Consider the following 27,715-nt stretch of genomic DNA (forward strand, 5'->3'; position numbering starts at 1 on the left):
CTCTAAAAGGAACTGAGTACTTTGATGTATCTTGTACCAGAGCTTGATTTGACATAGGAAGCTCAGAGGGGATTAGAAAAGATTAGATGCTGATGAAAAATAAATGGAGGCTATCAAAATAATTTCTTTTAATGAGCAAGATCCACAATTACAAGAGCCGATAATGACTGAGTTTAGTGTTCTGTACACATCTTGGCCTGAATACAACTAGGTTGTGATTCATGTTAAACTATTTATGGAACCTTTGGTCACGATTAAAGATTTATGAGGAATACTCTCTTCTATGGGGTGGAAACAGATCAGATGTGGTGAATGATCCAGAGCTGACATTGACAAGCGCAGTGTTCCAAAAGTTAAACTATTTTCAACTAACAGTGCTGAGAGAGCACAGCGGGCCTCTCTTAATGGGGAGACATACTCATTGCTTCTGCTGCAGTGGGATCACTGCAGATTTCTAATTAACTAAAAAACACCTGCAACCAACCCACTAATCAGAATTTAACTAATCAAACATCATGGACCCATTGGATGAGAGAGATTGGAGAGACCAACATCACAGTTCAAGAAGGGTAACTTTAGTATCACACGCTTTTCTGGGTGCATCGTGGACCGACGTCTGTTAATGTTAGAGATTAACTTAGTCTTCCCTTAGGTGGGTCTTTCACATTGCAAATTTGTTGCACTGGTTTTGTTGGCTTTTGCTGTGAAATCTATGTTATAGTCACAATTTGTAGCATATCTTAAGGCATCTGAGCAGGAACTGAGCAAGACACACATGCCAGACTTAACTCATAACTGAATCAATTATTAGGGCCTTAAACTAAAAGCTAATGAAAAACAATAAAACAGTATTTATCAAAAGATACACTACCAGTCAGAAGTTTTCGGCACACCTTCTCATTCAATGGTTTTTATTTATTTCAATTATTTTCAACATAGTAGATTAATACTGAAGACATCAAAACTTTGAAGGAACACATGGAATTATTTAATTAACAAAAAGTGTTAAACAAACCAGAATATGTTTTATATTTTAGATTCTGTAAAGTAGCCTCTTTTTTTCCTTCATGACAGCTTTGCACACTCTTGGTATTCTCTCGATCTGCTTCATGAAGTGGTCTCCTGGAATGGTTTCTAATTAACATGAGCCTTGTCAAGAGTTCATTTGTAGAATGACTTGCCTTCTTAATATGTTTGAGACCATCAGTTGTGTTGTTCAGAGGTAGGGTTAGTACACAATGGATAGCCCTATTTGGCTACTGTTGTAAACCATCTTGTGGCAAAACCAGATCATATCATATCATAGTTTGGATGTTTTCAGTATTAAACTACAATGTTGAATATAATTAAAATAAATAAAAAAACATTGAATGAGAAGGTGTGTTCAAACTTTGACCGGTAGTGTATGTCCAAGTTATCTTCTTCTATCTCTCATGTCTTATTGCAGTCAACGCTGTTTTCTGAGTCCAAGTCAAATGCTTAAAATCAGGGTTCAGGTTGAGCTTGTGTCCTTGTCCTGGACTCGATTAGGCTGCTAATACATTAGATTCTATTTAGGTCTTTTAATTGTGATGACCACTGTTTCCTACAAAATGATGCAGCATTTCTCAGAATAATGCAAAAATTGTAATATATATTTTCAACAACAAAATACCAATGTTTTAGAAATGTGTATTTGGTGGAACAACCCTGATTTTTAAGAACAGCTCTGTAGCTTATTGCAGATAAGTGCATCCCAAAGACCCCCTCCTAAAGATCCTTAGAGTTGCCTATGAGGCAAAATTCAGGGCGCAAAAATTAGGCATTAATACTAATGTTTTAGGAATGTGTATTTGGTGGAATAACCCTGATTTCTAAGAACAGCTCTGTAGCTTATTGCAGATAAATCTCCCTCCTAAAGATGATTAATTCAGGGCACAAAAAATAAGCAGCACTCACCTCTGCTCATAAAACTTGCTTGCTGGAAGTATACAGTCATAATTGCCAACAACTCTGATGGCTGTATGAGCGTTTCTATATGAACCCCTCTCCTCCTCTGAACTGGCTTTCTGCAGCATGGCAGTCAAATGATGTTGTTGTGTTCAGAAAGGTTTACAGAGTAAGTCAACTGAAACCGAAAAAGTGAGATGAACAGAAAAGTAGGTCTTGGAGAGGTTAAGGGGCATGTCCACCCCTCTGTGGAAATAACACCCTCGAGACTGCCTGTAATAAAAAAATGAAAAGGTTCAGCAACCTCTCTCTGTGTCTACCGCGTGGGACAGATCTGATGATACTGAGAAGATGGTGTTACACAGATGAATAGAGGTTCATGCAGCAGATAAAAAAACAAAGACAAAGGAGTGAGTGAGGTGAATGCCACAGTAACAACTCTTATATTTAATATTATAAGCCCCCTGAGGCTTATCTTTGTAACCTGTAGTTTATATGAATTGTGCAGATCCAGGTTACATAAATAGGAAGCAGAGTCGTGCACAGATGTGAACAGATGTAAGCTTTATTAGCAGACTGGACACAACTACAAAACATAATAAGTTAAACATATGAAAGTCAAACACAAGCTACAAGATGTTCAGATATAGAATAACCCAAAAACAAAATTAACCGATAAACGAAGGGTAATGTATTTAAATATTTTCAACAACAACTCCCCCCTCCCCTCCTTTTCCCCTGCATCACCATCCCCACCATGGGTACAGCGACACTCTGAGGGTCACTCTATTGTCATCATAAGGTGCATTACTGACTCTGTTTCCTCATCCAACATAATAGAGGCGTTTCAGAGAGTGATTCCGCCTGTGCTGGGAGAGGACAGTGCTATGTGTTTCTAATGGATATAAAACATACTCTATGGATTGTGTACAGCTGCACAGAATGGGCTATTTTATTTTTGTAATGGTGTTTAAAGGCAGCTATGTTGGAGGAGAGACATTCTGCAGAGCATCCATACAGCTCTGCATAAATTAAAGACGACCGTACTGTGCTGCAAACTGTTTAGCCATCTTTATTGTTATTGAACATGACTGTAGTTACTTGCTGGCTTTTTCCGCTTGTTTTCTCGGATACCTACTTATCAATAGTTGGGATCTATATTGCCGTTAGACTCAGGAGGTGTCCATTAGACTCCACTATTGAGACACGCTCCCCTGCCAAGAAGAATCAATAACCTCTGTTGGACATGGTTTTTTCTTGTTTCCTCTTCTATTATGAACCTAACGTAATGGACTTTGCCCGTGGAACTAACTATTGATTGTTTTTATATTAATCTCTAACCAGTTAGACTGCATAGAGATGAAGTGAATACTTAATGTGTGTTTTGCTTGCAGGGCTACGATGATGGGTATGGAGGAGAATATGATGACGAGAGTTATGAAGCCTATGAGGACAACTACAGCAGTCAGTCTAAAAGGTGAAGTTTACACCCACACAAGTTTTGCACAAACAGAAACAGGCATTAACTACTTTGTTTTTCAGTCACCATCTGCCTACTTTTATTTACAAAACAGCATGGGAAAGGTTTCACTGTAACCAGCTGTCTTGTTGCTCATCACTGCTGGAATTTTGAGCAAAGCAAAGTTCATTAATAATAAGTTTAAACAAGTGAAATAACTTTCAATCATGCATAAAAATCAGTACCTGTATCTCTAAATGTATGAATCATAAGCCTGTTCTTATTATACCTTTTGTTTTTTTAACAAATCCCATGAAAAGACCAAAATCAGCAGAGGATTTATCTCAGTAACTCGTGCTGCCTGTGTATTCAAACTCTGATGCATCTTATAACTCTGTGCCATAGTGCTTCATTGTCATCCAAGGACACATTAATTAAAAACACATCAGTGAGACACAAAGCACTGCATTTAATCCCACATTCACCATCCGGTTGCTATAAATACTGACTAAAGCACCCATTGTGTATTAATCCACAGCTGAAAATAGTCCCCCAGAAATGCAGTACGTACATCTGTTTATGCTTTGGTTGCTGAAAAGCAAGCGTGGCAAGCCAGTGAAGAAAATTCCTGTGACTCTTGTAGAGTAAAAAAAAGATAGATTTGTGGCACATTTTTAAGATTTATCTTCTCCCAGAACCGATAAGTGTGGAGCTAAATAACCAAGATAATGGTGTGCTTTTTGGGGATATTCTTTTGATTGAAAACAAAATATAAATTATGCCAACCATAAAGCCCCTTTGAGGAGTTTTTCTCTGGTTATGAATCTTCTTTATTCTGACTAATGTTTCTCCTCTGTCTAATTCAGCATTTCAGAATATTATGAATACGGACACGGAACCAGTGATGAATCTTACAACAACTATGGTAAGCAGACCATATTTGATCTCTTCTTTACAGTGATCTCATCATTACTCACATCTTTTTTGGATGCATTATTCCCTCCCTGTTCTTCATGCTAGCACAGTATGGTGTCTGATGTAGCAAAGGTTGACATTTTCAAAGCTTAAGCATAGTGCTGATTATTTGCTTTGTGGGTCTGCAGAAAACATGCCAACCAATCTCTTATCCTGGCTAAATTTGCAGTTCTTTTGTTGGGGTTGCATTGCAAATTTAACATCTCTGGGTTTCAAGCTGTTTGTCAAAACAAGCAATTTGAAAATGTTAGGAAATTAGTGTTTGTGGCAAAACATGATTTTTTTTCATATTGAACACACCAAACTGAATCAGATATGTGACAACCTTATTTTAGGTAGTTCAAAGTAGTTGCAGTGAAACTCCATACAAAGGAAAGTGTAGTGTAATGGTTCATCACTATAAATACTACTCTTGCAATTTCCTTCTCTGAAATATCTGCAACCAAGTCAGTCTGCAATAAGAGCTCCTTTAAGGCAGTAATGTTTCTCAAGAAAACAATAGACTGCCTTTATTGTTAAAGATAATTACTCTAACGTGTGGACACAGTGTGGGCATAAAAACAAACTTTTTAAAGAAATACCCTTGAAACTTTTTTAAATGTAATCCACGCTTGGAAAAAAAAAAAAGAAAGTCTTGGCTGCAGCTTCACAGATATTTAAAAGATGTTTCACAGCAGAGAAACAAAGGAAAAAGCCTTGTGCTTCCAGCCCACTTCTAATCATCCTCACCCAGGGAGCCGCTCCTGCATGCATCAGCCCTCCTACCTTCCTGGCTACATGCTGCATTTGACTAGAACAGTAAATGTGCCAGTGGAAGCTCAGGGGGCAAACCGGTGCTCGCTGTAAAGGTGGAGTGTTTTGCCTTTTGGATACAGGCCTTATTGGCTTATTCCAGGAAAGCTGTTACTTTCAGCTGAGCAACCTCTGCTGTGCACACAACACTGCATCCGTTTAAAAAAAACAGAACCCAAAAACAGCAAGTGTTAGAGAAGAAGCTTTATTTTTACATCTTTTAATCCTTCAAAGATATTTTAAAGGTTTCCATTCAAACATTTAGAAATACATGTAAAAGCTTCATTTTGACAAAATGCTGAAACAAGGTTGTCCCATGACAGAGGCGATAAGCTGGTTGCCACTCTGGGTTTGCAGGCTCATTCATTTTCAGCACAATGAATTGTGCATTGGGGTGTTGAGGTCGGACCAAACCAAAACCAAGGGGCCAATGATTTGATTTTCTGCTCCATAAACACTTTCTTATTTGGAAAGGGTGCAATGTGCCATGCAGCAGAGGTGGCCGTCTTTATGTAATTTGGCTCCATAAGGACAGAGCTGCTGACAGTCAGATCTCAGTGTTGGTCCAACAGAGGGCAGAGAGCTTATAAAATTAATTTTCTGTGGAGAGAAGCCTCTGAAGAACCTCGGATAGAATTTGCTCGCTTGAGTTTTCTTGTCTTTGCTTAAATGGATTGTGAGAGGATAGTGTACTGTACCTGGGCTCAGAGTTTGACTTTATGATCTGAACTTTCTCTGCACAGTGAATGTATTTTTAACTGTCTTTGCAGAGGAGGAGTGGGCGACTTCCCGTCCCAGTCTCAAAGCCCCGATTTTACGGCTGACAAGAGGGGGCTACAGGAAACATCCCTATGGTAGATACTGAAGGTGCTCCAGATATGTGACCCCTGATTACAAACTCTTTCTATATTTTTTAAATTCCTCATAAAATGTTGTAACATTTGCTTTATTGTCCGTCTCCTTCAGACATTGAAATAAATAGTAACCCCCGTAAAGCACAGAAATCCACCAACCCTAACATTACTGGAGTATTCAGATATGTTTTATTCATCAAGGATAAAGTCAAAGTTGAAAAATACACAGTGAGAGACACTTGAAAAGAGATACTGACTCATGTGCGGTAAGGTTGTTTTCAAAAACTGGCTGTTAAAACGCCTTTCATTCCACCTCTTCCCCCTCCAAAAATGTAGTTATTTCAGATTTTTGACATTAAACAGAAGACTTTCCTCATTTAGTATGTTTGGGGCTTTGACATTGAGTTTCCATGGATTGCCTTTAATGTAGAGTTTATCAAGGTTTACCACCAAACTACTGCAACCACCCAACGCCTGCACAATATTCAGAACAACAGGGTTATATCTAAACTACAGAACACACCAATTGTTACTGAGTCCCAAGAAACAATGATTTGCCTGTAGGGAGAACCAGTCATTTTAGTATAACATTGTGAAATGTTATCATGTTTGCAAAATGTGTAAGCTTACGAGTCAACACCACTTGGTTTGGTCCAGGAAAGGATCATTGTTTGCATTAAAATAAGTATGTTATCAACTTAACTCATCACACAGTACCTAAGTCACAGCCCATTCAAACAGAGCAGCTTTGTAATGGCCCAAAGTGTCAGAATAAGACTCTTTAGGTACCCACTGATCATATGTCCCTGAGCATTTCTGTTTGGATTTTGTCCCAGAGTCAGTTACATAATATGAAAATGGAAAAAGACAGCTTGGGGTTTCAAATTAATGGAATTCAAATCCATGTGACAAGAGTCAAACTCCCATGTGGAAGCCTTTTTTTAATGACGTGACTGCTTTCTAAATTTAGCACCAACATATGGTATGATAATTGTGTCCATAGGTGTTAAATTAAACTTCATTTTTTTTCTCTGCAGATTTTTGCTCGTCCAAAAGTCATAAAATATAAATTGATTGTCGGCAAGCTTTATTCTGAAAGTCTAACCTTTACATTTACTTCTCTGTTTTGTAACTCAGTCTTAATACTTGGTCACCTGACTTTCAGTCCTTGACCAGCGCAGAAGCCTGGAGGCCAGAAAAGAGCTCAGTGAAATTACAGCCTTAATTGGACACTATGGAGCTAAGGCATGGGCTTGTTAATTGCCCATCTCTTTAGAATGTGGTACATTTACATCACCTGGCAACCACAGAAAATGGATATATGAAAATAAATGTAAAGTTTCTCACATTCGCAACCCTTAAACAGCATATGCTACACTATTTCAGTCACCCATGCCAGAACTTCACTTCGGAGATGATTACATATATTAAGGCAAGAACTTTTCTCCTTACACTTCAACCACAATGTAAGCCAATTAAAGTCCAGGCAGCTATAAGTATATTTGATCCAGCAGGGTCAATTATGGTGAAGTTTGAGATGTGGAGGGCAAGAAATTCTTTATCAACAAAGATGTATTTAAAAAAACGCCACAAAATACTTTTTGGGAGAAAGACACGAGGCATAGAGACCCAAACCTTTTTTTGTACTGGACTGTAAACATATTAAACTCTGCTCTGCTGTAGATATGAAGGCTAATAGGAAGTCCTTGGCTTTTGTAGCTAGCCTCAAGTGGACACTCAAGGGACTGCAGCTTTTTTTTTTCTTTTATTCTGCAGTGGCTTCACTTTTAAACCCCAGAGGTTGCCTCTTCATTGTCTTTGCACAAATGGTCAGCATGGCCAGACTTGATTCTCACGGCATCACATGAGGCAGTTTTAGAAGTAACACCGTGCTGTGTCTGTAAAGCAGTACTGCACCAAACAGCACAGAGATCATCATTCCTCTTTAGGTCTGATTTATGTAGAGCACATTTTACACTAAAATGATTTTACTTGTCAGCATCAAAGAGCCAGTTGTCGAAGTTATTAGTTTTGAACAGAGGGACAAAAATTGAATTCTGACAATACAATTTAAACCAAACAAAAGCCTTATTTTATCTCTCTTTAGTTCCCCTGCAGTTCCTGAAATATTCATGTATACTTGTATACTTGTATGTATCAGGGAGACACAGCTTATATGCAGTGTTTTCTTTGGGGTTTCATTCTTTGAAAGCACATAAACATTTCTCTCATTTTATAGTGAAAGAGAGGAAAACTGAGCACAAAACCTACTTAGCTTATTGTAGGTCACCTAAATTGCTTACACACTGGATGATTCTTTAACCAGCCAGAACTGCAGAGAAAATGTGGAGCTCACTTCACAGTGGCTGTGGGCTCCATGTGGATTAAATGAATCTTTTCCAGACTGAAAAACCTCAAAACCGACTTTCTGATACCCAGACTGCCTTTTTCACAACAATTTTCCCCCCAAATGTTCTCATTCTGTGATCCAGTAAAAATAGATCAAGGGTGGGTTTTGTAGCTCCTGCAAATCAGTATTTATCTGCTGAAGCTTTTCCTTCATGTATGGCTCCAAATGGGATTTTAACTTGTTTTAACATTTACAAAAATCATTATTAAGGTAACAGACGGAGAGCCTCACGGTGCTGTGAGCACAAATGACCGGATAAACTTCATTAAAGGCAACAGATGGAAACTATGGGGACACCTGAATGAGACGTGACTAAATAACTTCTGTTTTGTAAGAATGTTTAATGTTCAGAAATCTTATTCAGTCCCTAAATTTACCCATAACTGATTGCTAAATGAAACTCCATGGTTTAAATCCATGGAGCTGATACCACAGTCTAAAGTTAGCTTATAGTGTGTGAGGTGGTAATGGTGCAGACCACAGTTTTTGTTTGGGTTAAAAGCAATCAGCAATATTCAGTGTGTAATTTATAACTCGTGCATTGTTTTTGTGTGTATTCTGTATTTGTACATAAAGCATTTAATAAAAATGACATAAACCTGAACTCAGTGTGTAAGACTCTAAATAGGTGCCTACTGAGCTATAAACCGCCTTTTTGCTGCTGCAGTCTTCTAATCTAACCGACACCAGGACGATTTAACACCTTTTTTCAGGTAACAGCTAACTTTTTTTATAAAGAAGCCCGCCAACCTGTCTCCAAACGGCACATTTGTTAAATAATTCATATTCCAGCACAGACGTCCTTCTCAATCTTTGATCACTTTCTTATTTAAAACTAATACATCTTTTTTCTTAATCCATCCCCTGAAGTTTTACATCATTAAACAGACTCTGATTGACTCTGAGAATGATATGGAGTTAAAAGAGGTAAGAAGTCCTCTTATATTATCATCAAAATGCCTTAAATACGCTCAGCATTAGAGGCTGGCTCATGAAGAGCATAATGGACCCTACAGAAAGTAGACTCTGATAATCTCTCTCTATCAAAGTATGTTTATGCTGAGTGAAAAAATCTCTTATCTGCGACTCATCAGTGTCTCTGCTAATCTCTCTCTGAATTTCTGTCATTTAACCTGAGGAAGCTGTATTTGCTCTGTAATTTTCCGTGCCTTAAAACCCAAAGCTGAAGTCCATTAAGCGCTCTGAATCATCTCTTGTGATTAGTCCACCTGAAGCCTGGCTCTCATAGAGAGTGTAGATCACTGGACTGAAAGAAGACTAAACACTAAGCAGGTAACCCTAATAATAATGATTCTAAATTAATAATCAAATGCTAACCGCCACTTAAAAAAAGTAAACCTGCCCTTTTTAACCCCAAATAAAGGCCTGTTGAATTAAACTCCCCTCATATCACTAAATAAACAGTCTATGAGGAATTCAGCTAACACAAAGATAACACGTTTTAATAAACAAAACTAAAATAATATCCGGAAACTAAACATAATATCATCTTTTTAAATTAAGTCCAAATCTTTGCTCAAAACTCCTCATAAAAATCTCATGATATAACTTGGATTGGTTTACTTTTTTACAGTGATGGGATCAAATGTCTGTCTTGTGCTAATTATTGCGTACAATGCATGCAATGTGTCACTGTAGTCTTGTGTGTGATGTTTGATACATAGGATTGACCTCTTACTAATATTATGTTGTTTTTCCCTTGTAGATAAAGAATCACTCTATTGTGTGATTTTGCCAAAGAGGAGAGGGACGTCACAGGTGAGTTTTATATATAGAAACACTGACCTCATTTATACCTGGAGTATAGATGAGATCAGTCTGAATTAGAAACCATCCTCATACAGCTTTTCATTTTACACCACAGAGCATCAACACAGCTCTCCAAAAGTGAAGCCAAAAGACTAAGAGCTCTCTCTACTGACTGCAGTATCACTCATAAGGTCCGCCTCCTCCATGTAATCAGATGAGACATGGGTCAAACTTGAAAATCAAAATACACGTTAGATATTTTGTTGATGGCTGAAAAGTGACCCTCTCCTTCCTAACTTCCAAGGAAGACCAGACAGACTCTTTTTTGTAGTCTAGAATCTCTGATTTATTAGAAAATGAAACATCAAAGATAGAGAGCACTGCCCAAATATTAAAGAGTCATCTCTTTAGTAGTCCAAACTGATTTATTTCAATTATAAAAGGAAAGAAAAATGTATCATCTTACCTACCTCCCCAACAGAGAAACAGGAGAACAGAGATGTATAAAATATAAAGGCTGTCCTGTTCAACCTTCACCAGGACCGTTTCTAGAATCACCAAAAATATATATTTACATTATTTACAAGTTTCTACAAAATTTCAGTAATGCTATAATATTACAAAATAAAGATCTATTAGTTAAGATTGAGGAGGAAAGCAGGGCGACGTGATCTTCCGTCCATTCACAATCAGCCACCTGCAGCAGAGCACAGAGAAACACACACAAGAAACAGCAGCTCCAACTCCAGACAGGGAGGCAGTGCATTCTAACCACATAAACATAACAATAACAGTGCTCCTAATATCACTCAGAGTCATAACACTTGGTTTCTGTCATTATAGTTAGTTCTTATCATGCCGTTCTTATCATCTGAATTATCATTTTGCAGAGAAGTTTAGTTGTAATGAGTTATTCAATGCTAATAATAATGGAGTATAACAACATGATTGAGAGCTATATTGACAAATTCAGCTCCTGCAGCACTGTGAGCACAAAATTAGAGGAATATGGAGGAATGAGGAGAACACTAACCTTGGAGTCACTGAACTTTCCATAGCTGTTAACATCTACTTCAGACTGACACAGGATTCTGTTTTGATGTAGACTCTGAGGGAGCGTCCTTTATTGTTGATTAAAATGTGTTTAGGTCAGATGAAGATGTGGGATGTCAATAAACCAAGAGTCCATCTCTACTGTGCAGACTCTAGCTCCAAATGCCTGAGTATCACAGTGCCTATTCAGTGAATATATTGGCTTCACTTTTGAATGGTTGGAAAAGTTAGAGACCTGTCGTGCATCCTAATGTACAGTCAGTAGTTTACATCTGTGCTTATCCCCACTGACTTCTGGGCTCTGCTTTCCAGAGAAACTCTTTGCAATATGTAACAACAGAATAACCATGTTGGTTTAGGATGTACAGATTGCATTTATGCCTATCCCATCACTACTACCTCCAGACAGGGTCTAATCATACCTGAACACATTACATTGACGTCTTTAATTATGGTGCATTTTTCTCTAATCAAGATAACATGTCCATCCAGCACACAGTGTAATGCCAGAAGCAAATGGGGTCATTTTCTCAGGATTCTCTGCTGAGTTCAAGACTTTATTTGAACTTTAATCATTTTAATTAGACATACATTGCAGAAAAGAAGCTGCTTCTGCTTCCCATATTCATATAATTTTAAGAAATTAGCAAGGACTCTAATATTTATTTCAACCCATGACCAGCAGTTTTAAACAGACCGCAACTCCCCCTGTGTTGATAAGTGTACCTTATAATGTGAAATAACACTTTACAGTTAAAAGTGTCCATTTGTGTTTATGGAACAACATTTTCCTGTAGCTTAAAGAGTCACACTTAAAAGATTGAAATATAATTTCCGTCCTGCAGCACATTCTCATGAATCCACCATTAAAGCTCATTTATGTCGACTATAAGCATTAGAGTGCGCAGTTTTTAAAACTCGGACAGCTTATTTAAAACATAATAAAGCACAGACAAGCAATTAATGTAATGGAAAAACTTAATAAAGCTGCATTTTGATTAGACGTGATTAATGGTCTGATTTGTAAAACAGGCAGCTTAATGAGAAGTAGGTCTGCAGAATGGTTAGGAATGAAGATTTTCTGATTAATTTGACACAGAAAGCAAACGTAGGTTGTTCAATAAGAAAATAAATCCTATTAGCTCGACCTGCCTTCCATTCTTTCAAACAAATGTGTTTTTTTTTATTTCTTCTGCACCATTTATTTGCATCTTTCTTTTCTGCTGTTTCCATAATAAATCCTGTTTGTGTGAATTTTTTTTTTTACCTCAGCCTGTTTTGTGCAAATACAGCCACATTTAATCCCCATGGATGAATACCTGCTGACCCATTCATAATTCATGCCCCTCTTCTGACATTTTTCTAAAGGTGATATTCTCTTTGAAAATGTATTCAAAGGAATAACACCCTAATTGCACACTTGTTCTGATAATGCGTGAAAAGATTTATGAAAGAAGCTGACCCAGAGGTGCAAAACACAGCGTCAATAGTTGTTTTTTATTTGTGCTGAAGATTTATTTCCCTCCTATGTGGCTGCAGTAAGTCATGCTTTATCATTTTCATATGCACATAATGCTTTTTTCTCAGAAAATTTTGTTGATTTTACACAAAAAACCCATCACATTAACGTCAGTCTTAATGGGCTGTCATGACTGCAGTGCACATTAATGGGATTGATTGAGACAGGCAAGAAAGCTTTAAAAGCTAAAGCAAATGTGGAAGAAATTCAACTTAAGTAACCTCAGTCTTCATCAAAATGAAATTAGTGACACACATGAGTTCTCCCTTACAGAAGAAAAGTCAAGGACATCAGTTTTCGTGTTACAGCAGACTTCACTTCTGTTGATGCTTCAATGCAGTGACAAGAAATAATTCATCAAGAACAAAGAGTCTGTAAATAGTCGGCTGCAGACAGTACTTAACATTTTAGTCTCAAGTGTAAAAGGAGGAATTTGTGAGCTTTGTTGTTATTCTTGGCTTGTGAACCAAAAAGAAATCTCAGCCTGAATAAGAAACAAGGTTTGATTTAAAGGACAGTTCAATCTGCAGATTCAATGATAAGAAAACTTTCATTAAAACTTTAAAAATAAATAATTCATTTAAAGTGAGATTAAAGCGTTTCACCACCTGCTTTAATGAGCTTTCTTATTATGATGGGCCAGTTTTTGGAACAACACATTTTTTTCACAAGCTATTTACCTATCATAAGCCATATGGAGGATAAACTGTGCAGGTCTGCTGCGTGCAAACACATTGGCTCTCATTTGTTGTTTAAGGCAAGCAGGTGGTTGGCTGCTCTGAGCGTGCTGAGACGCCTGGCAATGCAGAATAAAGTGGGGGGTGCAGTGACAGTGAGTGAAATATTGACGGATTCAAGTATAGCACACATCAAGACACATCAAGACAGCCAATCATCCTGCAGCAATGACACCTTTCTGAACAGAAACAGCAAAACTCAGACTGATAATGATTAGACTTTATCGAAAGGCACTGTAAGGAGTTTCCATGTTGTGATAATTCTGGTGACCCGTTTGGATGAAAATTGGTGCTGTTTTTCTGGGATGAAGACTGCATTTCCCCTGAGCACCATCACCCACTGTGGTAGAGAAGTGGCTCTTACCAAAGCGTGCAGAAAATTATCCAGAGTCAAAAAACAACTCCTCCCGCTGGCTAACATACTTCTCACTGCCAAACTTTACCAGCAGAGCTCTAAACAGAGACACTTCAGGGTGAGTGCTGAATATCGACTTGTTTTTTTCACAGAAAATACGACCTCAGCTCAGGCACTTAAATTCAGAATAAAGAATGCACCAGTCTTGTTGCTCATAATCTCATTCCACTATGAAGAGGCGACAGTATAGGAGTGAGACTATTGCAAAACTCCTTACAGTGCCTTTAGTAATTTAGACATATTAGAAAAATATCTTGGTGACAATGTTTCCAGTCATGTTCCTCTCAAATTGGTTTTAGGTACAGCCTGTTGGAAGTTCAGTTGTCAGCAGCTGCTGAATTCAGAGCACAGTTCCAAAAACTTTGAATGGCATTCACTTTTTAAAAGCTTTTTCCGGTAACACTTAATATTAACTAGACACTTTTAAGCATTAGTTAAGCATTAACTAAGTATTAATTAAGTATTAATTAATACTTAACTCATCATCTGTAAAGCATTGTTCATACATTAATACTCTTTTGTATATCATGTACAAACACAGTTATAAATGTTTTGTTATTGATAAATATGACTCTCTATAATGTGTTAACTAACTCTTTGTTCATACTTTATAAATGATGGATTCACCAATTACAAATGAGCTATTATGGTCATTATAAACCAGTTATAAACCAATTTACAGATTATGATTCTAACATTTAGTAAGGGTTAGTGAACCCCTAATTACATATCAAATTAGGATTAATTAAAGTAGTCACAAAGGATTTATAAGCTGTTTGTTCATTGTTTTGTGAGCTGATCTAAAGTGAGGACTTTTTATGCTTTACAAAGCATTCATTAAAGAGATTTAAGACCAGCAGCACCTTAAAACACAGAAGTCACAGATATTGATTCAACAAATTAAGGAAATAGACACAACACATGTTCTTAAACTTGTATTTATTAAAAGAAAACAACCTCTGAATAAAACCGTGTTTACTGTGTTCACTAACCCTTACTAAATGTTAGAATCATAATCTGTTAATTGGTTTATAACTGGTTTATAATGACCATAATAGCTCATTTGTAATTGGTGAACAGAGTTAGTTAACACATTATAGCGAGTCATATTCACCAATAATAAAACATTTATAACTGTGTTTGTACATGATATACAAATGAGTATTAATGTATGAGCAATGCTTTACAGATGATGAGTTAAGTATTAATTAATACTTAATTAATGCTTAACTAATGCTTAAAAGTGTGCAGTTAATATGACATAACCATCAGTCCTACAGAAGACAGCTTCATACAGTTGATTTGTCTTTAGATGAAAATGTTGTGAGGGTTGATGACAGTCCTACAGCCATGCTTTTAAATTCCTTGGAGGATGTGTGAGTTTATGTGAATTTGTTGTGCAGTGGAGCTACACTGTAACGGGTACAAAGATGGTCTGTATTTCTGAAGTGCTGTATGAGGTACTTGTCAACAGTAAATATACGTCTTACATATGCTTCCATTATAATACATTGTATTTTATTTCTTGCCTGCAGAGGTAGAGAGCGGACTGTGCTGGAGAGAACACAGCGTACACTGTAATTGAAATCTTTTTCAAATGTAGGACTTTTTATGTGGCTATAGTTTGAGGAACATGTGACCTCGTCTGCAGCGGTGCATAGCTTGGCTCCTTTTTCAAGCTCCAGCTGGCTCTCCCACCAGGAGCCTTGCTGACTGATTGTTATCTACTGTGCAGGAAGAGATGGATAAAAATAGTAAATCGCCACATTCATACAGTCATGGCAGAGGATGCTATTTAAAGTGTGGTCCATATTAAAAAATCCCAAATACACTCAACTACAATCCTGTGCCGCCAGGAGCAATTTTAGAGTGCAGTGTCTTGCCTGGGAGCACTTTGTGGACTGTGGGAGCTGGGATTGGACCACCAGCCTTCCAACTGAAGACAACTAACTCTACCACTGAGCTAATCAGAAGTACCTTCTACAGCTCCACTTCAAAAAGCCCAAATTACCCCTCAGAAGTGTCAACATGTAGAAAACAATGCAAATGAAATCACACTGTGCTGCAGTTTTGTTTGCATTTATTACCAGACAGTCTTATCCTCATAGTTTAACTCTGCAGTGCTGTAGAATTACGAGACAGTCTTGTATTGTGAAGTAGTCTAACTCTGCAGTGCTGCAACATGACTCATGTTCATGCTCCTTTTGCTTTTCTGCAAAATAGCATTTTCTCCTTCTTTTCAGAGCAGCAGGCTCAGGAATCTGCTCCCAGAGGGATGAAGATTGTGCTCAGCTATCAGACACGTTCGGGTCCTTCATCAGTCAGAAAAGTAGCTTGGTACGTATTTCAAGTTGTTCTCCATAAAGCATCCATAAAACTGTCTACATGTTTCTGTGGTGCAGAGTTAGAAAAGATTAGTTTTCGAGGTAAGATGACAAATGATTGTCACCTTAATGGAGAATTAAGAAGATGGCTTCACCTTGTACCTCATGAATAGATTACAATGTCATGCAGTTTGTTTTCATTGCATTTTCCTCAGTATACATTATGGAAAATCAAAAATAAGCTATTTATCTCATGATTGTGAAAAAAAAAAAAAACATGAAAAACGTTCCAGGGACACAGCTGATCAGAGGGATTTGTGTTTTCTACGGATAATTGTTGATAAAATCCAAGTCTGGTTTGCTAATTAATGGAGATATTTTGAAACTGCCAAGAAAAGCTGATGATTAAATAAATTTAATTAAACAATTTGAAGTACTTGTAAGTAAAGTTTTCTTTTATCAATCATTTTCCTTTCCAAGTTTGCTTTTTCTTAAACCTAGCTCTTGTGTTTATTTGCACCTTTGAGCTGGACGTGATCAGTGTTGCTGGAAAGCCTGTGTGCCAGTGGTGCTCATGCAGCCTTTGCCAGAAGCGCTCTCAGATCCATTTTCATAACAAGTCTGCCGCCAGCTCGAAAGCAGCCAAGAGCTGAAATCCCAAAGCCTGCCATGGATGTTGATGCATTTCTTAAAATGAATGTGGCTGATAAAACTATCACATTCAGATTACAAAAAGGATTTCAAATAAAAGACTCATCACTCTTTGTGCATTTTTCTTGTATTGCACAGAGATGGAGTCTAAGGTGCTTAAAGACTTTGCAGTTGTCTTCACATCTTCCAGCCATTAGTCCACACATGGATCCACTGTGATTTTTGCCCATTAAGCAGTCGTGGGCTGCATCCTGAGGCGAAATGAAAAAAACAGGTGGCTGTTTGTTTTGTTGGTTTGCCAAGTTTATCACCTTTGGCAATGTTGTTTACGCAGCCTCAACTCTCTTAATAGAAAACACATTACTCTTTTTAATGAATATTTTCTTTGTATGCATCTGTTCCTTTGAAAAAAAAAAAACAACAGATAAAGACTGTTTACATCAATTTTTGTTCATCTCACACAGACAAACTTGGACTCGAGGAAGAAACGCGACGAGACGTGATGGCAGAGACTGCATCAAAGGAAATGAGGTCTCACTTTTAAACAAACCAGCATGCAGTATATCTTTGTGTTTATATCCGCAGCCCATTTGCTCTATATTTAAATAACATCCTAGTATTTTCAGCCTGAATCTTATTGTTTTGTTTTGTTTTGTTTTGTTTTGATTTGAAAGCTCTGCTGGAAATCTTTGCATAGTCCAACCCACTGGGACCAAAGAAAAACAAGAGTGGAAAACAATCTTTTCTCTTTCTACTTTTGGACCCTTTAAACATCTGAACACATTCCCATCTCTCTTTGAGAGCAGGTGTGCTTTGTGAAAGACTGTTGATGGAGTTTTAAATGTATTCACTGTTAATGTTGGTTTTTAAGAAGGCCCTCAAATAATTGGTTCTGACATTAAGGTTAAAGTTAGACCGTTAAAAAGCTATTCCAAGGGTATTGTGGACATGAACTCAGTCGGGTTTAAGAAATGGGTTTCTGGCTGAGCTGACATTCACTACTAATACATTCACAGTCATGACAACATTTATATCAGAGCTATGCTGCAGAGAAACTGACTTTGGACCAATCAATCAATCTTTATTCATATAGCACCAAATCACAACAAATAGTATCCCAAGATGCTTTACAAACAAAGCAGGGTAGACCTAATCTATGTTCTATTATTCACAAAGACCCAACATCAAGACAGGATGACATCCAGTCCCCTCTTACAGACAGGACTCATTCTGATCTCATCTTAATCCACCATGAGCAGAGCACTTTGCAGCATTTAGCAAGTTACAGTGGCAAGGGCAAACTTCCCTTAACAGGCAGAAACCTCCAGCAGGACCAGACTCATGTTAGACACACATCTGCTGAGACCGTGTTGGAGAGAGGGATAGAGGGAGATGTAGAGAGAGAGAGAGATGATAGTGATGAGATTGACAGGAGTAGCTGTGGCAGCTGGAGTCTAGCATATCCACAGCAGCAGGCCGTCTACGGCAGAGTCTCAGAGGAACCTACGAGACAAGGGAGCTCAGGGACTCCAGAAAGGTCTATGGTTAGTAACTTTATTGGGACAGGGAGAGTTAAAGTAAGTGATAGGCAGAGAGAGGAGAGCAATAGGATCCCAGTGCGTCAGTTCCCCCAGCAGTCTAAGCCTGTAGCAGCATAACTAAGAGCTGCTCCAAGCCTGAGCCAGCCCTAACTATAAGCTTTGGAAAGTTTTAAGCCTACTCTTAAAAGTAGAGAGGGTGTCTGCCTCCTGGACCCTGACTGGTAGACGATTCCATAAGAGAGATACCTGATAACTGAAGGCTCGACCTCCCATACTACTTAAGGCACTACTAGCAACTGATTTAATGAGCCATTCACAGCAAACATTCTTTGGAAAAATGGCCTCTAAGGTTCAGCATCTTTGGTGAACGGCTTGTTTGCTGTTTTTCTAGAGTAAACTGCAAAGAATCGTATCACTCCAACATGAATAACAAAAATCATTTTGAAGTGACTGCCTCATTTCTCATCCACTTTGATTGCAGTGAAAAGTAAAGTTCATAAATGTTAAAAAAAAACTTAACTTAAAACAAAAAAGCTTCTCTTGCTGTTATAATCATTTCTTATTCTTTTCCACTTACTGGTGTCTGTAGATCAGATTGGAAACAAATGGATGATGCCTCTTGTGTGTGATGCAGGAAAGAACATCTCTTAAGAGATAGATAGAAACCTGGTGAACTATCTGCAGCCACGGTGAAGAGGCACATTGTCCATTCCTCACCATCCAGCAGTTTGGGATATAAGAGGGAGATATCAAATTCATATCAAGCTGTCAAAATGATCCGACTGTTTTTCATTTCTGATTTAAATCTGACTGTATATAATGTTTAACCATATTGTAGCAGAATAACATTATTCATATGTACATATATTCAATGTGTTAAAAGTAGATAAACCAGTTAATCACACAATCAACACAGGCAACTGAGATTAAGGGCCGTTTCTCTGAAATCCAGTTGATGAATTTGCTCAAGGCAGACTCCAGACTGAAATAAGAGGAGAGAATTCCTGCAGTCACATCATATATCACAGAGATTCCCAAAGGAATGAATGGACTTAAGGGATGACTCGCCACAGCACACATACATAAGTGGAAACGAGGTGTTACGACTGTGTGGGTGTGACCGATCACATTTTGATTGACATCTCATCTGCACAATAGTGGTGCATTTAAAATGATTATGTTGTGGAATAAATTCTGTTGTAAATATCCAAGCCTAACCACAACCACACCCTTTAAATATGAAGCTACAGCTGGTCACAGTACTTAAGCATTAAGGCTGGAAACAGGAGGAAAAAGCTACCCGTGCTGCAGAATCTTCTTTACCATGAAGACATCAGAGTTATCAATCATTTCACCTTAAATGTTGAACTCCTCCTTTACTTCTTCATTCAGTAAATCCCTCTCTCTGTGACTTAGTGATGAGACGAGAAAGGAAAAAAAAGATATGTGTGATTGAAAATAGAGACAGCGCATACAGATTCTGCAGGCATGTAATGATACCATCTGCTTATGGGTACAGCCTGGCTGAGGGGGAGACGTCCTCAGATATGCAACACGCTGTTCTCGCTAATTCAGTCAGCGGCTCTGTGAGCAAATAAATGATGGCTGCTCACTCTTTTGTGCCAACTCACATGCTTGGAGCTTTATTCTCTCCAATGATTGCACCTATTTGTTCTTAACAAGACAATAAAAGCTCATTTGAAAAGGTTGAGGTGAATGTGAAGAGGTCTATCTGCTCCCATCTCCATCTCAAGGACGAGCTGATTGTCTCTGGCTAAAAGCCGCTCCTCCATACAGAACGTCACCCTGGATGTCAGACACGTGTTGACAGATTATAACTCGGGGATTCATAAAGAGACAGCCAGTGGATCGAGGGGAATTACAGAACTGAATTTGATGCACACCCAGCCAAAATGTCAGACTCGGGGGCTCAAAGCCTCGCTGCATATACAAACTACTGCACACCAAGGACACAATGTCATTTGTCAAACATCCTCAGAATCAGATCAGACAGATGGTGACATGCTTGTCACTAGAAAAGTTTGAAAGATTATTATATAAAGTGAAAGGAAAATTTAATATTTTAGGAAATATTTGTATTTATTTTGTAAAAGCAGGACAAGAAGATTTACACCACCGTCATGTCTTCCCTTTGAATTTAAAAGCTACATCCATAACGCTAAGACTTTAATTTTCAATTTAAACTCTACTTCTTTGTAAGGTTCAGCAAACAAGATATAATATGTTAATTCCTGAGCTTTAGAGGCAGTGTGATATACTTCCATGTTGTCAGAGATAACCTCTTGGGCTGCGCTTATTAAGTGATGTAGGAACCATCTGAGCTTTAGCTTTGCTTTTGCAGGGCTCTGTGGTCGTTGTTCATGATATTAATTATGCATCATTCAGTTACATTGTTAAACAACAATCAAGTGAGTGATAACAAAGTTACAGACTTAGATCTTAGACTTGTATTTTTTTATGACAGCTTTGAGGGTGGATTCGAAAGGCCTTAGGAATGAGCTGAGCTTGTTCTTTACATTCTTTATGCTAAGTCTAAGTGAACTACTTGAGTATAAAGATATCAGGGTGATGACTGTCTACTCATCTATTCTTGTTAAGACAGCAATAATAACCTCAGATTCTCCCCTTTATGTTCTCAAACATCTACATTAACCTTGTTTCTTTTAGTTTTTTTTTATATATATATTTTATTTTGCTTTTCAAATTCAAACAGAGTCTTCTCAGTAGCCGCCCCCACCCTCTGGAACTCACTCCCCTCCCATATCCAAAACTGCTCTGACCCTTCAGCATTCAAATCTCTTTTAAAAACTCACCTTTTTAAGTTAGCTTTTCATTTGTGAATGTACTGTTGTGTTGTTTTGTTTCATCTGTGTTATTTGTTTTTTTGCTTGTATTGATTTTAACAATTGTACAGTGTCTTTGGGTTTTTGAAAAGCGCTATATAAATAAAATGTGTTATTATTATTATTATTATTATTATTATTATTATTATTATTATTATTATTATTATTATTATTAAATTTAAACACAAACAGAAAATAGATTTATACAAAATACAGAAAAGAAAATAAGGAAGCATACTGTATGACAGGAGTTAATATTACAGAATAAATACAGACAGTAGGTAGTTTCCAAAATAACAATAACAAATAGAAAATCAAAACAAAATAATAATTTATAATAATTACAAAAAAAAAAGTTACAAAAATAGACGAGAGACAAAAATGAATCTTCACCTCAAAGGTGATATTCAAGACATTCTCAATACAATTCTCAATACAATTTTGTTATACAGTGGCACAGTCCATCATGTGAGATGGCAGTTTTTTCCATGTAGGGTTGCCATATCTTATAAAATGTTTTACTCCTATTTCTCAGGCTGTAAGTTATCTTCTCTAGCGGAACACATTTGTTAGTTTCAGATAGCCAGAGTCCGACAGTTGTGTCAACATTTGATTTCCATTTTAAGGCAATACGTTTTTTCTTTCAGTTTCTTTAAAGCTGGGGTTGGTAATCAGATTTAGATACACTTTTTGTCATACTGGTTAAAATGATCTTTATGTCCTGATGGCAATCAATACATGATGTGTTCCTAAAAAAGTGTGAAAAAAAACTGCTATCTGCAGCCGGAGTAAACCTGGGAAAACACTAACCAATCACCGTTTTTTGGCTCCCCAAATTTTAAACCAATCAAATCCTGTCCAGACGTTCTGCCCTCCTCCTGCGCGTACATTTCCCCGGCGTGCACTCCTCCGAGTCCCTGTCTCCTGCCTCTACTTCCCCTGACTCTACTTACTGCCCCTCTCGCTCGTCCTCGGGCCTGTCCCCTCTGACCTGATGAGGTGCTTTGCTCAGGACTGTAGTCCGGATCAGAGTCTAAAAAGCTCTCACCAACAAGCAGAATAATTAATGACGTTCAGTAAGTCCTACAGAAAATATATATTTATTGTAGCGTCCATCCGGACGCTGTAGGGATGACGAGACGATACGTGAACACATTGAGCTTTAATAATCGGTCACTGACGGCCGTGATCAACCAACAAAGCAACAATCAATGTTTGAATGAATGAAAAACTTCTCCTCTCCTCTCTCCCACTCACACACTCTACACCTCTCCTGATGCCTTCACTGACCGTCAACACTGTAGGAATTAAGAACATCTACACTGAACACGTTTAACAAACAGTAGAGCTGTTACAGTATTATATATGTGTTATAACTTTTCTCCTGATATCGTGTCACTGGTACAACTGGATAATGCTAGCATGATAGTTGTGAGTACTAACAGCAGCCATGTTTGTTTGTGTTTTTAACTTTCACTATGATAATGTTTTGGTGAGGACCGGTTTTGAATCAGTCACGATCATATGGTCGAGAATCAGCGGCGCTCGTGCATTGTATCGATTCTGGCGCCCCCTTGTGGACAAAGTAATACCTCTTATCTCTTGTCCTAAACATGCAAAAGTAGTGTTTTCAACAAAAACCTCATCCTGTTGTCTTTTAACAGTCAACTTTATCAGGCAATGTGATTATTTTCCATGAAAACAGTCAAATAAAGGCTGTTTCTGAAGCGAGATGTCCACCATCTGGTCTGACACCTACCCCTTCAGAGCGGTTTCAGGCATTAAAAATGACAACAGAGAAGGAGTCAGTGTTGCTGCTGATGGTCTTGTTTGCTATTGAAGGTCATAAAGAGGCATCGGTATCATTTTCAGTCTGTTTCTCAGCCAGTTCAAAACTCCTCACAGGGCCTTTAAGTTGTTAACCAATTGATGATTTTCTCTTCTGTTGTTTTGTGTTGCAGGTTGGTAAAGGTTCTAAAGAAGACAACAAGATGCATTCCCGTTGGAAAATAAAACTCTTTTTTGTTCTAAAGCATCGAAGCCTTACAGTCTTTGTAATTTAAAAAAATATATATTTTTATTCCAACGATACTCATCAGAAGTTTACAAACCATGGGGAGCTTGGTGCGGAAACAAAAACTCTTTAATTTGGAGAATTGTTCTTTTGCTTAATTCTCTTCTTTTGAGCTTTACCAAATTAAGTTATATACTTTAGGTAGATATGGTCTGAATTTTTATAGAGTGGAAATGTGTAAGGAAAATCTGAGAACACCTGCAGCTTATTCTGGCCGTGTTGTCATCTGGCGTCTGCTGTCATTACCAACCTGTGCGCTCCTAGTGTCTGTTCCCAGCTCACTAATAAATGGTTCACTTAGTGCTGCCAACATGAACATGTTAGTTCATTAAGCAAGTCAAAGCCCACTGCTGGTGCTCAAGCCAACTGTCGCTGCCGCTTTACGAGCCCAACACGCCGCTGCTTCTGGAATATTCTTCAGCTGACAGTCACACCTCACACCCCGTGTCTCTGAATGGTCGTCATGATGAATGGCTCTGTCAGCAGATCTACGTGAAGCATCCACTGATTTACACAAATGCAAGACTCCCACTGTTCAAATAAATTAACATAACTGTCTTTTTCTGAATCACTTTTTCTATGTTTGATGTATGAAACAATAAATTTACAGTCTCATTATAGCCTCTTGCTACGGTTCTTTTTGTTCAGCTTGAAGATTCAAAGCAAGAAATCATGTTTTGGAGTGGAGAGGGATTCCTTGTTTCTGTTCATTTGTACAGCAGATTCATTTCATCAAGTCATCCTCCCCTGATTCTGTCATTTGTATAATTAATTTGCTCCATGACACTGGCTCTACAAAGACAGCTTTAAAGCATTTATTGTCTGCAATGACACGCTGTTATTGGAAACAAAATCACAACAATTTGGGACAGCATCTAGATGAGATGCAACAGTGTTCAATAAAGCAAAATAGTGCACACTGTGACTTTCTACATACAGTTATATCTGTTTTTATAACATTAAAGCTCCTGTCAGGAGTTTTTAACTGGTTATGAATCTGACTCAAATTAATGCTGATGTCTTCCTGTGTTCTATGAAAGCAAACAATCAGTCCCTCCAGGAAGTTGCGATTTCGCGATCGCAACTATCAATGCAAATTCAACCAATCAGCGCGATTTTTTCGCGGCCCTGCAATTTTTTTACAATCAGCGCAACTTTCCCGCAAATTTGACCAATTACCTTAATCTCAGCCCCTGTACGTCATCAGTTCTGTCATCAATTTGACTTCCTTGGAACATAAACATAAGTCCTCACTTGATCGTCACTTTTCAACAACAAAACACGCACGAAGAACGGGTGAAAAGAGGGGACAGCAGGCAGGACAAGTGACCATGACAACGTTGTTATTTATAGATTGAGGGGCTCAGTGTTCGCTCGGTCTCTACCTGCAGCAGGTGTGCTTTATGAACCAGCTCTCCTCACCTCCATGCATCTGTCTCATCTTCATTGATGATTTTTACCCCCGGTGTGCGTTAGTGACAGAGACACACCCAGGGGACGTCTGTTTACTATTTGATGTTTGACGTTGTTGCCGTGGTTACCGTAAAAAGCTCTGCATCTACAGCTTGATTTAATCCAGTTTGGTGAAACATCAGACACATTCAGTAAGTTTTGATCAACTCCTAGTCATCAAAGATGCAGATTCACTTCAGAGTGCCGTGAACTGCCTGTCAAGTGCCTCTGTCACTGCGAGGTGCATTCAGGGACCGTCGTAAATGTGCAATATAGTCCTTTCATGGCATTTTACTGTGAATCAAGAGAATCAAAATACAGTCAGTGGCCACATCAAGAATGTTTTCTAAAAACAACTGTAATTTAGCATATTTACTTGCCCCTGAGATGTTATTGTTATTTTCAAAAAGCTGTCGCAAATTCAGGCTTTTTGGGCCGCAACAATCACAAAAAAATCCCGCGAAATCCTGGAGGGACTGAACAAGACTATTAACGAGAAGATTGATTATTTCTGTGTAGTAATTATTGAGTTCTAAAACTGCTGCTGGGGGGTAGGTGTCAGATGAAGTAGTTTTTTTCTTTTACATTTGACTGATGTCAAAAAGCATTAGATGAAATGTTCTCTTGAAAACAGTACATACACATGCACATGACAAAATTGGCAAAAAGAGTAGATGTACCACTTTGTACACAGGAATCATTGCAAACTGAATGATCCACACAGGAGCTTTAAATCAAAAAGCATTCCATTTATAGCCTCATGACACATTATAGGCTCTCACAACTAGGGATGTCAGGATTAACTGGTTTCACTATTCACTGTGCTTAAAAGAGTCACGGTTAACCTAATCGTGAAGGCTCCACTACACTGAGTTTTTATTGTCTCGGTGATAAAGGGGCCGGTACATTATTTTTAGTGCAACTTGTAAACCAAAAATGAAAGACAGCTGTGCAGGGTTTACCCGTCACTTAAAGGTGCGACCTGGTATGAATGGTATTTAAAGAGACATACTGTAGGTACATAATGAATAAACTCACAGAATACTTTTTCAACTAAAATAGACTATTGTGTTAAAATCTGAATAATTCACAATTCTGTAAAATGTACAGAGAGCACAGTTTAGGTGAACATCAAATGTCCCTTTGTCTATAAGCATCAGACTAACATGTGACTGATGACACATTAAATCATCTAAAATATTAGATTTGACATTCCTCCAGGAAGTACCACACATTAACCTTTTAAATGTTTTTCCTCCATTTCTACTGGATGGCGCCTTTTCTATCTGGGCTGGGTTGGGTATCAAAACTTTGAAGGACCTTTACATAGATTCTGTTTTCGCATCCTTTCAATAAATAGTGGACATATTCTCACTTCCTAGAGGACATTTCTTCAGGTGGCTTCAGGCCGTAATACATTTCCAAACTTTCCTACCCTCCCTAATGATTCATCTCTAGATGTCTTCTTGGAGCCCCTCCCAAAAAAAAAAAAAAGGAAAATGTACCAACCTCTAATTGTGGATATAGTTGTTTTTCTGTGTGAAAATCAATAAACAAACTTTCCAAATTTTTTAAAAAAATTAAAAATTCCCCATTAGACAGTTTCATGACAAATTAGTACATAAGAATACTCCAGGACGCAAATAACACTCACTCACTCTAAATATTCTGGGGAAGGACCGTCAAAAACTGTTGGTAATTTGAAGGCATAATAATCAGGATAATCGTGAAACTGTGATTATTTCTTTCACAATAAACCAAAATCTCTAATTGTTGCATCCCTATTCACAATCTGCTCAGCTAGAGCACGAGAACGGAGCTGACGAGGCCGAGGAGATGCAGAAACTCAGCTCTTGGGAGGAATTTCTTGAATTTTGACTTATGTATATCCTGATTTCATCCAGTCATTTATTCCTGATAACATTGTTTGTTTGATTAATTTGCTTCATGGCAGTCTCTAAAAGACCTGAGCAGTATTTATCCTCTACAAAATAAGCTGATCTTGTAGTTGGAAACACAATTGGCTAAGAACAAGGTGAAACAGAGAAATATACAGTCATTTAACAGTTTATAGTGTTACCTCAAACAAACAGTAAGGATGTGTTATTTCTGTTTGTTTTTTTCCATTTAATTCACAAAATAATACATTTATAGTCCTAGAGACCAGATGTCTCTCAACATGTTAATTTGAACAGCTTGCTGGGCTAACGAGTCAGAAGAGATGCAGAAAATCATCTCTCGGGTGGAGAGCGTTTTCTTGAATTTGCTCAATTGTAAAGCACTCTTGTGTCTGCTGTGTTCAATGAATTTTCTCCATGGCTCTCATTCTACACAGACAGCTTAAAAAGCATTTCTCATCCACAATATTAAACTGTAATGGGGGGAAAAATGACAATGTGCGTCGGCATTTACATGAGATACAAAAATGTCCAGTTATGCAAAACAGTGCATGCTGAACCCTCTAACAAACAGGGTGATTTATCTTTGTGGGGTTTTTTTGTGTGTGTGTTTGTCATTTGATTCATGACAAATCAAAACTATAGCCTCATAATCTAGCCCCTGAACAGCTTGCAGGCTACAATTTAAAGAAGGTGCAAAAATCCTCCCTGGTGTGGTGGTTTAGCTCCATGCAGACCGCTCAGGTTTCGATTCTGTCCTGTCGCCCTTTACCGCGTGTTCATCCCCTCTCTCTCTCTACCAAGTTTCCAACACTATCCCCTGTCCTGTCTCTGAAATAAAGGAACAAAAGCCCAGAAATAAATGAATAGAAATCATCTAATTGGGTTAAGAGGGGTTTTTTTTTAATATGAGGAATTGGATTGCACTGATTACACCAAAACATCTGTTCCTGATTCTGCTGTTTGACACTCATTCTTCATAGACTGCTTTTAGGTAT

General features: G+C 37.9%; 1 protein-coding gene across 5 annotated transcripts in view; it reads left to right on the forward strand.

Moving 5' to 3' along the window:
• khdrbs2 (KH domain containing, RNA binding, signal transduction associated 2) overlaps positions 1 to 23,974 on the forward strand; it is a 128,484-nt gene extending 104,510 nt beyond the window's left edge. The window contains exons 7-13 of one of the 5 annotated variants that reach the window (XR_004630937.1): positions 3,324 to 3,406; positions 4,255 to 4,313; positions 5,926 to 6,009; positions 10,146 to 10,198; positions 16,162 to 16,250; positions 17,353 to 17,419; positions 23,255 to 23,974. Coding sequence is in view for 1 of the 5 variants with exons in the window: in XM_034681220.1 (XP_034537111.1) it covers positions 3,324 to 3,406; positions 4,255 to 4,313; positions 5,926 to 6,020 (237 nt within the window). In the remaining 4 variants the exon portion in view is untranslated. Of the gene's footprint in view, positions 1 to 3,323; positions 3,407 to 4,254; positions 4,314 to 5,925; positions 9,024 to 10,145; positions 10,199 to 16,156; positions 16,251 to 17,352; positions 17,420 to 23,254 lie in introns of those variants that run through there. The other 4 variants (XR_004630938.1, XR_004630939.1, XR_004630940.1 and 1 more) reach the window with 4 other exon arrangements.
• Positions 23,975 to 27,715: the final 3,741 nt, after the last annotated feature.

Source organism: Notolabrus celidotus, chromosome 4 (genome assembly GCF_009762535.1).
Source record: "Notolabrus celidotus isolate fNotCel1 chromosome 4, fNotCel1.pri, whole genome shotgun sequence".
Classification (NCBI taxonomy): domain Eukaryota; kingdom Metazoa; phylum Chordata; class Actinopteri; order Labriformes; family Labridae; genus Notolabrus; species Notolabrus celidotus.